Source organism: Pagrus pagrus (genome assembly GCF_965226575.1).
Source record: "Pagrus pagrus genome assembly, chromosome: 2".
Classification (NCBI taxonomy): domain Eukaryota; kingdom Metazoa; phylum Chordata; class Actinopteri; order Spariformes; family Sparidae; genus Pagrus; species Pagrus pagrus.
This window is the reverse complement of record NC_140186.1, coordinates 33,543,661-33,558,668: the sequence shown is the minus strand read 5'-3', so window position 1 is coordinate 33,558,668 and position 15,008 is coordinate 33,543,661. Positions and strand designations below refer to the sequence as shown.

Genomic DNA, 15,008 nt, shown 5'->3' with positions numbered 1-15,008 from the left:
AATAAGACATTATGAAATACATGATTTGAACGAATAAGAAATAGTAGGCTTAATAAAAATCAACCACTTCAGTATGAAAAGAAAACTTGAATCTCAGCTGTTATTTTCAGTCAGGGATGTAGCCAAGAATTTACAGAGAGAGAAAGAGATCAGTCTGAGTCTTCCAGTGTGTTCAGTACAAAATCACTATTTCATTTTGAGGGTTTTTGGCCTAAAGAGAAAAGTATAAGAATTTTTTCTCCAAAATATCGAATTCATATATAGAATGAAAAAAGTGTGAAAAAAGTAGTGAAATGTAGTGACTGTGGACTAATGGGTGAACTAACTGACATAATTCATCACATGTGCTTGGATACGAGTGACATTAACTTAGAGTTGGTTGTTGGTTATGGTTCCTTTGCCAGCATTACCTTTTGATGAAGATATACGGGGCTGCTATCCAGTGGCAGTCCTAGCTTGCATGACGCCCTGAGTGAACCTCACCTTCAGCTCCGACATAAAGAGGAAGAGATAACTGTCTGAAGAGACTGTGATAAAGGTCCAATAAGCAGCAGCATAAGAAGTTTTCTACTTCTGTCATATATTCTTGATTGTATAAACTTGTTGTAGATCATACTGGATTTGAGTTTTAAACATTATTGTCTGTTATTTAATTTACTTAGATGTGTTCACAAAAGGCTAGCGCTTAATCGCTTGCATGGAAAGTTTCTGTACATCTGTGACATTTTTGAGCTTGCCTCCATCCTGACCATAACCATGAACACATTATATAGAAGGTAACCTGCAGCAACAGAGGTCTTGCTGACCAAAAGTAAGCATCACAAAAATCATGACATGCATTGTAGCACTGAGGATGATGATTAATTGTTAGTAACAAAAATGTTAATGCTTCATTTGGAAAATATTAAATGTGTTGTTTCAAGACAAGTCAGTAAATTCTTGGAAACTTCTGATAGGCCTATTAAATGACTTAAGAATTATTACAACTTCTCTTGTATGACTGAAAGTGTATTTATAATGAATACACATTACATTCTATCCTCATAGAAGAAGAGAGGTGACACAATGTTTAAAAAAAGAAAAAAGAAAAGATCATAACCAGAATAACCACGTCTGTTAGTGAGGGCTGGGGTTCATTCTCATCGCTGGGTTGTTTAGCCAAGACAAAATAACTATGTGAGACTGACAGTGTTGGGCAAGTTACTTCCAAAATGCAATATATTACATATTTCTAGTTACCTTCATTTTAAAGTAATATATAACGTTACAATATTTCTGTCTGCATAGAGTAATAAATTACTTTTTACACTACTTTTTAGATACTTTCAACAAAATGCCCAATTAACTTCTATAGAACAATGAAATAGCTGAGATCTTTTTAAATAAAGAAATGTCCTTGGACAATGCAGAGGTGATAAGTGTTCACAGGAAATTACTCTTTTTCTTTGGATCATTTATTTTTTAATTTCTTAGCCAAATCTTGGATTTGGATCTGCCACCTGAATACTGAAAGTTAATTTGTAATTCCTCCTTCTTGTTTTAAGTTTATGTACCAGTAACTGTATTTATGTATTTTTCTTTATCACACCAGAGCCCCTCAGGGCGGTGTGCTCAGCCCCCTCCTGTTCACACTGTACACCAATGACTGCACTCCCACACATCAAGAGAACTCTAATGTTAAGTACCATCATCGGCTGCATTACAAACAAGGATGAGAATTCATATTGGGAGGAAATCAACAGTCCTGCAGAGAACATTCTACTGCTCAATGCCAGCAACACAAAGGAGCAAATTGCTGACTTTAGAATAAAAAGGACTCAAACCTAGTTAGGTTTTTGAAACCCTAGCATTGTAAAAGGAGAGCAGGTACTAATCAATGCTGGATAGTGTTCATATCTCAGGAAATAATGCATGGATCTTGAAAAGAATCTGCCATATTTAGGTGGCTGACAAATATGAGTGATTACAATTTGATGCGGATCCGAGATGTGGAGTTTTAATCATGGTTAAGCAGTTATATGTGGTTTAAAATAGATTGATCCAGGGCTATTTAGTTTCATATTGGATTAGGCTGACCGAATTAAAGCAGACTGGGCCTTAATGGAGGTATTTGTCTACTGAGTTCATGCATTAAATCATCATGAGTCAATCATTAGTTAAGTATATTTATACCCTGTTATATGTAGGAATTTTGTTACTGTGCGCCACAGTAGAGACAGAGAACTGTCAGCCCATTCAAGATAGGCCTGTTGTGCGATATCAAATAAAATGATTGTATAAAAAACATTCAGAATATAATATTATGCTTGGATTTATGACAGTGTACTCTCCTGTCCCATCGCTTCGTCTTGGTCTGATGAGCGCTGCTTCACGTGCAGCTGTCGGCTGTTCTCGGCTCTCTCTCGTGCCTCGTCGATATGCCTTGGCCAGCCGCGGCGCGCGCCCGCACTCGAGCAGCAGCAACGCGCGCGCATCTCAGGAGAGACGATAGGGCATCTGCAGAAGTCTGAGCGAACCTGGAATGACGCCATGAGCTGGTATTATGTATGATAGAGGTGATGTTTTGGTAGGATCCGCCACCGTAGGCTGCTGTGGGCATCGCGTGAGGAACCTCATCTCGACCATGAAGCTGCTGCTTGTGGTGACACTTTTATGTCGCGAGGCGTTGTGCGGATCTCCGAGCGTCCAGATCGGTAGGATTTTCGTTTCTGTCATCGCCCCACCATCTCATCTTCACCTCTCCCTTTCATTGGTGTGTCTTAAATTATTCTCACTTTTCGCCCTTCTCCGTCCCCCATTCATCGTTCCATGACTGCCTCCTTCTAATGTGGGCCTCTCTCATCCTTGCCCTCCTTGTACCGCTCTGATTAGAACAGGCCTCCTGACTGTATGGCTGCTGCTGCTGCTGCTGCTGCCGCCGCCGCTGCTGCTGCTGCAGCGGTCTATTAATGTCAACATTTTCATCTTTTAATAATCGTGTATGTGATTATATGCGCGTGCATCTTTCTGGCATTACAGTGTGTGGCGTGTGTGTGCGCCCGGTTATGTGCACGTGTGTTTTGTCTTAAGTGTTAATTGGGACAAAGGCAGATATACATCATAATAAAATTCAACACTTGAGACGTATTTCCTGAGCTCTATTCCATGATGCGCATCACACACACACACACACACACACACACACACACACACACACACACACACACAGTAGTATGTAGGCTATATACAGTAGTATATATAAACTGTATATATATGTATGTGTGTGTGTGTATATATATATATATATATATATATATATATGTATATATGTATATATATATATTCTGTATATATATACACACACATATACGCATAGTAGTATACTGTATATATACACAGTAGTATATATATATTGTTGATTTCATACAGTAGCACTCTTGATGACACAATGTGTCATCACTGAACTAGTGCAAAGCAAAATGCATTATATTCTCCTGTTTGGGGAACACTAGAAGAATTGTAGTGGCAGTGCTAAGATGTGAAGTTGCAGCAAATAAATGGACATCTATGAAATTATAACTCAGTATTTTCAGGATGAATGGTCATGCACGATATATACTTTATCCCAGCATTTTCTACAAATTAGGCAAAATGTTCAGTTGTCAAAGCCACATTTGAGATGTCACAATCAAAATAAAATGCAAACACATAGTTTTCTTCCCTGTTTGAAAATATACAACTGCACAACATGTACATTTAAAATGGCTGGGTGTTCACTATTTTTGCACATAGCACTGGTGCTGCAGAGGTTTTGTAGCACGGGCCACAAAATTTTAGCACAAATACTAAAGTATCAAGTAATTCCATTGTAGCATGACCAGAGCTGGCCCCGACCAATTTGCTTCCCAAGGCAAGATTTTAGCTGGTGCCCCATGCATCTTAGACAATTACCATTGCACACCAATCATGTCCATAGTCTCACACAGGAAACACATTGCTTTATGACAGAAACAGTATTGAATAAACAATGGCATAAAACAAAATATAAATATAATATGAATAAGGTATTGCACAAAAAATACAATATAAAAAAAACAGTGAGAACATACTCTGTTCTTACCTTATCAGTTAAAACAGATGGCCAGTCTGCAGGGTCGACTGGTGCAGCCTTTCAGTAGGTGCTTGATCTGTATCACTGGGATGTGCTGAAATGGAGGGGACAGGTGCACTTGGTGCGATATCACTGGGCTCTTGTGAGGTGGAGGGAACAGTGGAGGGAACAGTGCTGAAGGGACAGTGGAAGATGATGCTGCATAGCTGGGCTCTTCTGAGGTGGAGGGTACAGGAGCACTTGCTGCTGCATCACTGGAAGGTGCTGGGGTGGAGGTGTTGGTGGCTGAGGATCTGCAGGCGTGGGAACAAAATATTTCAAAAGTGCATCTGAAGAGAGAAGAGGAGTATATGTAACCACTGGTGTTACGTTATATTAATAAAAAAAACTGCTGATGGTGAAACCCAGCCAATAATAGCACCTAAGCCACATTACAGCCAGTGGTGGAAGACACAGTAGCAAAATGTTGTTAAAGTATTACATTTAAAGTACTGGTTTGGCCTGTCTGACTGATATATTATTATATATCACATAATTAGATTATTAATATGGAAGCATCAATGTGTAAACATTGACATGTTGCTGCTTTAGGTAGAGCTGGTTTGAGATACTTTACATACAGTTTTATGTACGGGGACATCAGATAAATCAAATCAAATCTAATCAAATCAAATAAAATTTTATTTGTATAGCCCAAATTCACAAATCACAGTTTGCCTCAGAGGGCTTTACAATCTGTACAGAGACGACACCCTCTGTCCTTCGACCCTCGATTCGAGTGAGGAAAAACTTGCCCCCCAAAAAAAGCCCTTTTAACAGGGAAAAAAAATGCGGAAGAAACCTCAGGAAGAGCCACAGAGGAGGGATCCCTCTCCCAGGACGGACAGACGTGCAATAGATGTTGCATGTACAGAGCAGATCAACGAGATCACAATGTATACAATTATAATGGATGGTTGACAGGAATGAAAGCACATAAAGAGGCATCACAGCAACGCACATGGAAATGTGATTACTAGTGATAACAGTAGTAGTGGTTAACGGTAAGGATAGTATGTAGTAATGCATTACAATAATAGTAGTGGAACGTATGTAACAGAGATATGACTAATATTAGCGACAGTAGTGGTGGGTGTCAGGCAGGGCCATGGCAGTAGGTGCATCCACGATCAGGCAGGGTCATGGCAGTAGGCGCATCCACGATCAGGCAGGGCCATAGCAGTAGGCGCATCCACGATCCACGACCCGGGCGCGGCCAGGATCCATGGGAGCCTGTAGGACTAGAAAGCACAAAGACTCCGGGGAAGAAGTGAAGTCAGTGACATGCAGAGATGGGGCATGTATACAGGCATAATGTACACAGATGGGATAAATATTGGGAGAGGAAAAAAGAAAAAAGAAAAATCTGATCTGTTTTTAGTTTTTTGACTTTTTTATTTTTTCATATCTTCTCACATGGTTTCATTTCAATGAATGTTTAAATGACCCAATATCTGACCAAAATGCAAAGGTTAGAGAAAAACACCATGTGTAGCACACACTATATAAGCTTGTTACATTATCCATTGTGTAAAATCTTTTTTTCCCTTTCACCACTGATTATAACCTTTAACATTCTCAACACAAACAGCAAGAGTAATCACAACTGCATTCATGCACAAAACATGTATTCAATGAGCACTTCTCTCACATGATGTATGCTGTTTGCTTTGACTTATGAAAATGCAAAGGCTTGAAATCAAAAATTACAAAAGGGGATGGGAATGGGAGAGCATTTTAAGTGACTAACTTATTACAAGCAGGGCTGAGGTTGGCTAACTTGACTGAGATGTCAATAAAAATGTATGCCTGGTTTCTTGAGGCAGACAGCGGATGGTTCGTGCATCACACTGGAAAGAAAACTTGTGTTTCTCAAAATTATTTTCTAGGTTATTCCCCTTACACCTGAATAGTCTTTCCAATTTGTCAGTATGGATATAAAGTGGGGGTAACTGATGCTAACTCGCTCTCTATTAAAGCAAAGGTTACTATCTTCCCAGGTAAACCAGTTACACTCAACAGTAACTATGATAATATTCATCACATTACCTCCATCTCTTTCCTGTTTCTCCTCCTGTTCTTTTTCTTCCCAGGGCACCAAAGGGCCTTGGTCTTTTTGAAAAGATTTTCAATAAGCAGCTGTTATTCATGTCACGTTTCCGTCGCAGTTAACTCCAGCGCGTTGATGGCGCTGGGTAAGTCTAAGCAATAGTATTTAGGCATGTCTGAAGCAACTGCAGCTGGCAGTGACCACTTCCATTATTCTGCATTTAAATTCATTTAAATATACAAGATTCTCAAGTTTAAGCTTGGCCTGCAGATCATTCCAGGACCAAGGACCAAAGTAGGACAAGCTTGATTTGCAGGCCTCTGAGGCCTCCAGAGCATTGATGGAGAGAGTTGGAACCTTTGTTCATGCAGGTGAAAAAAGCATAGTTTCGGTCTTGTTTGGATTGAAAAGCAATTTCAGATCCAACAGAACATGCTGAAGGGTGTTGAAAATCAGTCTGCCGATTTGAAAAGGCCATCTCTGTGGTCGGAGCACAGTACTATATGACTGCATACAGATAGTACTTGCAGAATTTAAATTAATCACATACATTATTGATATATAATATAAAAAGCAAATGTCCCAAAAACGAGCCTTGTGGAACACCCTTCGTGACAGTGACTGGATCGGACAAGACATGGCCATATTTAACTGTCTGCGAGAGGTTAGTTAGGTAGCTGTGGAACAATTTTGCTGCTTTGAATCAACAACCAGCACTGAACAAGGTGAAAATGAGTAATGGGTGGTCCATAGGATCAAAAGCCTTTGTAAGGTCTAACAGCGTGACAGCGGCATAACAGCGCATGATCTTGCTGTCCAAGGCTTTTTGATATCGTCAATGACTTACAGAGTGGCAGTTACAGTGCTATGCCCTGATCGCAAACTGGATTGCATGTCATTTTAAATATTGTGTGATGCCAAATATGATTTCGGATGGGTGGCAACCAAAGATTCCAACATTTTTGAAAAGACAGCGGGGTTAGAAATTGGCATATGATTATTCATATTGGCTTGATCACCAGCTTTAAGTAGAGTTGTAATGTAAGCTTGCTTCCAAGCAACTGGGACCTGATTAAAACCAATAGACATGGTAAAAAATTGTGCGACAGGCTTTGCTATGACCAAGGCAGCAGCTTTTAATAGGTAGGGGTACAGACCATCAGGCCCAGGTGCCTTTTTGGGGTCAATTGTATTTAGAGCATGAAGAACATCAGACACATGGAAGGCTTCAAAATCAAATGAGAGAGGGAGAGAGAGAGAGAGCAAATGATGAGGAGATAATTGATGCAAAGCTCACTGACTAGTCATCAAAAATATGACCTCCCTTTTAAAAATGACTGTTTAAGGCATTTCACAAGTGATGGAGGCATCTCCAATGTTCTGTTCCTTAGGAAAATGATATCCCTTTTTGTTCTGTAATTTTGAGTGATTAGTAAAACGGTCATTTGTCAATATTAGGTAATGGTTTGATTTAGATTTCTGGATGAGCTGTTCTCTTTTAAATATTTTTATTATGAAGCTTCATTTAAAAATATCAAGCCACAAATTTGTTATTACAATGCTTCTTTTTTATATAATCAAAATATCAAAAAGGACATGAACAAAAAATAAAAATAAATAAAAGGAAAACAGAGAAAACAAACAAAAAAAGAAAATGACCCACATCCCCAGCTACAGCAACCCACCCAGGACTGCAATCAAGATTCAGCTCGTCCTGCAAGATAAGATACCACAGGTCGCCAAGTTATCTCAAAGTCTTTTAGTGTGTCCTTTATGAAGAACCGGATCCTCTCAAGGTGGAGTGTGTCCATCAGCTCCGTCAGCCATGACTTCAGTGTGGGGACATCCTTCTTTTTCCAGAATAAGAGGATAAGCTTTATTGCAGTGACAAGTCCATACGCCAAGAAGCACTGTGAGCCAGTGTCAGTTTCTTTGCATAAAAAGGATGAGCAAAGTGCACTGACTTCTCAAAGCCCTGAAAACTGATAAATCATGAAAACTTTTGGTACTTTTGAGTAGGTATATTTGACGATCTGAGAATGAGACACGAAAATCAACTTTCCTTTGAATCGTTTTAATAGTTTGCCTCTATTAGTCCTACATAGTGTTGCTTTAATTGTCCTCCTTAATGTATACACACAGGCTTGACTCTCCTTTCTTTTTCTCTCTCCTTTTTGTTTTCTCTGTATCAGCAATGTTATCTCCTTTCTTTGTCAGCAGTAAGTGTTATAAAGTTGACCATAAAACACACCACCGGTTTAGGATTTTCTTCAACCGTGATACCGTTATTGAAATCGCAGGTGAGCCATGTATGGCAACGTCAAAATCAACATGCACTGAACGACATTGCAACAATCAGCTATACCTACAAGACTGTTTTTCAAAACAACAGCATTAGTAGGCCTACAGTAAATAGAGGTTGTACCACAATCAGTGCATTTACAGGAGGGATGTAATACCAGAGAGCGTCTCTCTCTCTCTGTCTGCAGAGCATGTGTGATTGGAAGTAGATGGGAGGGCAACATCGGGGGCTGATTGTTCACTAGTTAATTGATCGTGGATGGTATTGTTCTCTCAGATGGATTAAGAATATAAAAGTAGCCCATAAAGTGCTTAAAAGGGTTGTCAAATATACTTGGGCAGCTGTTTGTGTACCTTGGCAACCTGTCCAAGTAAATTGCATGTGTGGGAAACACTGCTGACAAGGATCACAGAGCAGAAGAAGCTTTTGTGTAACATTAATAGCAGAGCCAGCTGAGCTTGGTTGCAGTATAGGGGCCTGTAAGACTGCTGGTAGTGGGATCGCATGTGCTGGGTTGAAGTGCTTCTCTGGTCAGAGAAAATAACGCTGTGTTTGGTTCTGATTGACATTAGCTAATGCTATGGTAACTGAGGACTGACTAGGCTAGCACAAAGACAAATCAGTTTCCCACATCTAACCTACTTCTCTTGTTATTTAATCGGCTTTACACTGTAAAAAGTTTGACCAATGGTTACATAAACAAATTATGTCAACAAAGTGACATGAAATTTAATTAAATTAATTAATCACTACAACTTTGAGAAAGAACTATTCAATCATTTAACTACATTTAATCAAAAAAAGTTCACTGAATAAAAACAACAATTAAAATGTGTTGGATTTACTTAATAATATGCAAAATGATGATTTATATATAATATAATATTCAGTAAATACAGAACAATTTCACAAGGAAAAACAATTTAGAATCACTAGGTTTCTGATCAAAAGTTATTCAGATTTACTGAATACCTGGATGAAAATGATTTATATTTACTAAATATCTTGGTGAAATTAATCTACATTTAACACACTTACACTGCTATTATTATTTAACTTCGTTTAAATTCAAGCATTAATGAGTATCACAGGACTAAAATCTATTCATTAATATTGAATGTCACTTTGTTGCCATATCTTTTCTGTCTATTTCACTCAATATCTTTATCTCCAAAGTGGAAATACATGTTGAAGATCACCAAATAAACATTGGTGCAACTTTGTCTTATCATGTTTATCCAACATTTTCAAGTGCAAAATGCCAAAAAACATCAAAGAGAGGAGCTATAAGAAAACAAAGACATTAACTGTATGTGTAGAACATGGGTACACTGTATACTGGCAATCTGTTTGTCATTCATGGTATTGAAGGTTTAATCATTTGAGTGACAATATACACTACCAGTCAAAAGTTTGGACACACCCTCTCATTCAATGGTTTTCCTTTATCTGTATTATTTTCTACATTGTAGATCAATACTGAAGACATCCAAACTTTGAAGACACATATGGAATTATATTCTGGTTTGTTCAACACTTTTTTGTTTACTACATGTTTTATATTTTATATTCTTCAGAGTAGCCACCTTTTGCTTTGATGACAGCTTTGCACACTTCTGCCATTCTCTCAATCAGATTCATGAGGTAGTCACCTGGAATGGTTTTCCAACAGTCTTGAAGGAGCTCAGAGGTGCTGAGCACTTGTCGGCTGCTTTGCCTTCACTCTGCGGTCCAACTCATCCCAAACCATCTCAGTTGGGTTTAGGTTGGGTGATTGTGGAGGCCAGGTCATCTGACGCAGCACTCCATCACTCTCCTTCTTGGTCAGATGGTCATTACAAAGCCTGGAGGTGTGTTTGGGCTCATTGTCCTGTTGAAAAACAAATGATGGTCCCACTAAGCGCAAACCAGAGGGGATAGCATGTCGCTGCAGAATGCTGTGACAGCCATGCTGGTTAACTGTGCCTTGAATTTTGAATAAGTCACCAACAGTGTCATCAGCAAAGCATCACACCTCCTCCTCCATGCTTCATGGTGGGAACCACACATGTAGAAACCATCCACTCACCTTTTCTGCGTCCCACAAAGACACGGTGGATGGAACCAAAAATCTCAAATTTGGACTCATCAGACCAAAGTACAGATTTCCACTGTTCTAATGTCCAATCCTTGTGTTTCTGGCCCAAGCACTTCTCTTCTTCTTCTTGTTCTTTCTCAGTAGTGGCTTCTTTGCAGTAATCCGACCATGAAGGCCTGATTCACGCAGTCTCCTCTGAACAGTTGATGTTGAGATGGGTCTGCTACTTGAACTCTGTGAAGCATTTATGTGGGCTCTAATCTGAGGTGCTGTTGATTTGTGGTTTCTGAGTCTGGTGACTCTAATGAACTTATCCTCTGCAGCAGAGGTAACTCTTGGTCTTCCTTTCCTGGGGCGGTCCTCATGAGAGCCAGTTTCATCATGTGTTTGATGGTTTTTCACGACTGCACTTGAGGATACATTCAAAGTTCTGGATATTTTCTGGATTGACTGACCTTCATGTCTTAAAGTAATGATGGACTGTTGTTCCTCTTTACTTACCTGAGGTGTTCCTACCATAATATGGATTAGAACAGTAGTGAAATAGGGCTATTCACTGTATTGAACTGTGTACCAACACTAGCTCTGCACAACACAACTGATGGTCTCAAACACATTAAGAAGGCAAGAAATTACACAAATTAACTCTTGACAAGGCGCAGCTGTTAATTAAAACCATTCCAGGTGACTACCTCATGAATCTGACTGAGAGAATGCCAGAAGTGTGTAAAGCTGTCATCAAAGCAAAAGGTGGCTACTTTGCAGAATATAAAATATAAAACATATTCTGGTTTGTTCAACACTTTTTTGTTTACTACATAATTCCATATGTGTTCCTTCATAGTTTGGATGTCTTCAGTATTGATCTACAATGTAGAAAATAATAGAAATAAAGAAAAACCATTGAATGAGAAGGTGTGTCCAAACTTTTGACTGGTAGCGTACATTCAGTGACCACTTTAAAGTGTCTACGAGGAACTTTTAAGTGTTTATGAAACAGTCTTGTGAAAAGACTGCTATTTTATATAGTTATAATTAATGCCTGTGCTTGGGTCTGATCACATATATCATATATATAAAATCACATATAAATACATTACCCCATCATGATCCATCCTGCAGTCTCTCTATCACTCGCTTCCAAAGCAAATGCACGCACTGCCGGCATGTGCTAGCGAAGAGCTTTACAACAGCAGGCGCTGGTGTCGTACCGCTTTTGTCATAAGGGACCGCTAGAAACAACAATAACTTAAAGATCCTCATGGTCACTTTAAAATGTATGTACACCTGTACGTGCTAATGCAATTCAAGATATTGTACTAGACTACCCTATGCTCTGAATTGTTGCTTACATTCTGACCCACACGTCTGTAGAGTTCGATGAAACATCTTCCACTGTTATGCAGTTCAGTACAGCACCACTTTTAACTGTGACCTCAATGATAAACAAATGTCAACAAAAACTAAACATTATAAACTTGAACAGCTATATCTAATAAATTTGCCATTGAGTGTATACTATCTATAGCTCAAGAGCTATATGCTTTATGCTAATGTTAGCTGCTTCAGGAGCATGTTTCTGCTGCTGGGCTAATGGACTTTGTGGTACTTGGTTAGCAGCTAAACGGCTGCGGCTGCTCACTCGTTCTTTGGATCAGGGGCTGTGTGCTTAGTGCTGCTGAGTTAGCAAACTAATGAAGAGCGGCCTCAGTGGCTGTGTACTTTGTTGTCATTGCTTACTGTGTCCAACTTAGGGTGACCAGATGTCCCTGTTATCCAGGGACAGTCCCTATTTTCGGTGTCCTGTCACTGGCTCAAGCTACTTCGGGAAAATGTCCTCGTTTTTAACTGTGCCATAAAACCAGTGTGCAAGGTGAAATATTACATTGAGTGGCAACAACAGGCCGGGTAGCAGAGCCTACCGGTTAACGTCTCAATCACGTTGTGCTTGTTTTGGCCAAAAGAGGGGGCTGCTCACCACAGCAATGTCATATCAGTCTCCTTAATTCTTCTACTTACTATTTGCTCATGCTATTTTATGAAAAAAATGCAAACAAAAATGCATCCAAAACATCACCACAAATATCTTTTCAAGTCAGATAGAGCGGAGAGGAAGAAATGTGAAGGAGATAGAGGAGGAAAGCTAAAGATATGATTACAGAGCCTGCAAATGAATTATTTATTAGTTTTATGAGGTAAAATACAAAGCTAAGGCAAGCATGAGGATCTTGGCAGAAGGTCTTCCAGTACTGTAATTAATATTAAAGTTACATGTACTTTACTTGAGTACTTCCATTTTGTGAAATGAAACCAGATATCCAGACAAAAATCTTTCTGTTCTGATTAAAATGTCTTCCCCCAAACTGACCTTTAATGAGTAGGCCTACTTTCACTTGCATAAAAGTGGGCTGTCTTTTCAGTAGAAAGACACAAATATTTTTTAAGTTGTTGCTACATAACAGGAGAAAACAGAGAAAGGGGGCTCTGTTATTCCCCAGCTGGTATCGAACAACATGGTATTACAGCTAAACGGGCCACAACACTATGCTACTGAATGTTCGCTCATAACCACCTTGTTTTACAGTTTACAGAGTTATTTTAGCCTCCGTTTTCAAATTACATAAAAACAAATGGCGGGGACTTTCGGTTCTCTATTTTAGCTAAGTACTACACTAAAAATGTTCCTCACAGCATGTTAGGGGATGAATAGGCAGTGTAGTAACAGATTCTTGGTTTATATTTTAGCAGCACAGCCAAGCGGCTCTGCCTCTCCAGATCTGTCTGTGCTCCTTGTGTCTGTGGACGCACGCTGACAAAATGTGGGACAACATTCTCTAGTTGATTCAACAGTCCTGCAGCCGCCAGATGAGTGTCGGGGGCTTGGAGACCTGTTGGGATGTCCATTGAATAAGAATGAAGAGATGCACTGTAATGCTGATGATGTGTTTGGCCTCTTTCACCTTCCAAGATGAGCAGAGGATGTTTGTGAACACACTTTTATAAACTGATTGCATCTCTTTTATCAGCTGCTACTGCGTGAGGAATTTGACAATCATTTCTGCTTTGTTTAAAATGACTGTAACACCTGTCACCTGAGTGTAATAATTAATGAGTCTTGTAGCCACCCACACTCAGTGAAATGTTCAAACCAAATACTTCAAATATGAAAATGATCACACACAGAGCATATTTTATGATTATTAGGCTTCCATATCATGATACTTGCTGTTCGACTCTCATCACCCACTGGAGCACAAGCTGGGGGTCATCAGAACCCTAAACCATCGGGCTGAGACCGTGCCTACTAAGACAGAGGGGAAGGAGAAGGAACAGAAGCACATCAGGGGAGCACTTAAAACCTGTGGTGACCCAAACTGGACCTTTATCATAACCTCTAAAAGATCCAGAGCAGACAGAGAGGAGGAGACGAGAAAACATAACATCGTTATTCCTTATGTTGCAGGAACATCTGAGAAACTCAGGAGGATCTTAAATAAACATCATATCCCGATTCACTTTAAACCTACCAACACACTGAGGCAGAAACTTGTTCATCTTAAGGACATAACACCCAGGCATAAACAGAGTAATGTAGTTTATGCTGGTCAATGCAGCCAGGACTGCACAGATTTGTACATAGGGGAGACAAAACAACCTCTCCATAAACGAATTGGCACAACACAGGAGGGCCAACTCCTCAGGTCAAGACTCTGCTGTCCACTTACATCTGAAGGAGACAAATCATTCCTTTGAGGACAACAATGTAAATACCTTGGCCAGAGAAGACAGACGGTTTGAAAGAGGAGTAACAGAATCCATCTATGTCAAACTGGAATGACCGTCTTTAAACAGAGGAGGTGGCCTACGACATTACTTATCACCCACCTACAATGCTGTACTGAGTTCTCTCCCCAGACAGCTAAACAACCATTCACACCTGGGCTCACCTAGCCTTAGCAACCCATATGAAGGCAAGTCTGACCAACGACCCACAAGTCGCCCTAATGACTCTGAAACTCAGAGCTCACACGTGTCCTTAATGACTCTGTAAGGACACTCCCACACAGAGTTTAAAAGCCTGCAACTCCCCTCCAGTTAGTTAGAACTGAAGAAGCCTCTGGGATGAGAGGTGAAACATCTTCAAGAACCTGAAACAAGTCCAGTGCTGTTAGATTACTGTTAGACCACATTGTCAGGTGCGTGCTGAAATCCAAGAGCAACCTTTGTTTTGCCACAGTAAAAATGTTGTTTTTGTGATTAAACACATATCCGAGCAGAATTTTCATTAGGTAAAAACATGTTGTGAATTTGGAAATGATTACATCAATATTTTTTCTATGCATTTCAACTTTCAGACTTTTTGTGTTTATGTGTGCCGTATTTACTCAGTTTGGGAAATCCCACGATCTCTGGAGCATTCAAGGTTTGCTTCCGACTATTATCCGATTAT

At 39.7% G+C, this 15,008-nt stretch overlaps 1 protein-coding gene across 3 annotated transcripts in view; it reads left to right on the top strand.

The window, feature by feature from the left end:
- The first annotated feature begins 2,439 nt into the window (after nt 1-2,439).
- Nucleotides 2,440-15,008, top strand: part of LOC311269777 (glutamate receptor 2-like) — a 78,789-nt gene continuing 66,220 nt past the window's right edge. For all 3 annotated transcript variants that reach the window (XM_084374182.1, XM_084374181.1, XM_084374180.1), the window contains exon 1: nt 2,440-2,693. In XM_084374182.1, the coding sequence (XP_084230308.1) occupies nt 2,543-2,693 (151 nt within the window). In that variant the 5' untranslated portion in view covers nt 2,440-2,542. The remainder of the gene's footprint in view (nt 2,694-15,008) is intronic.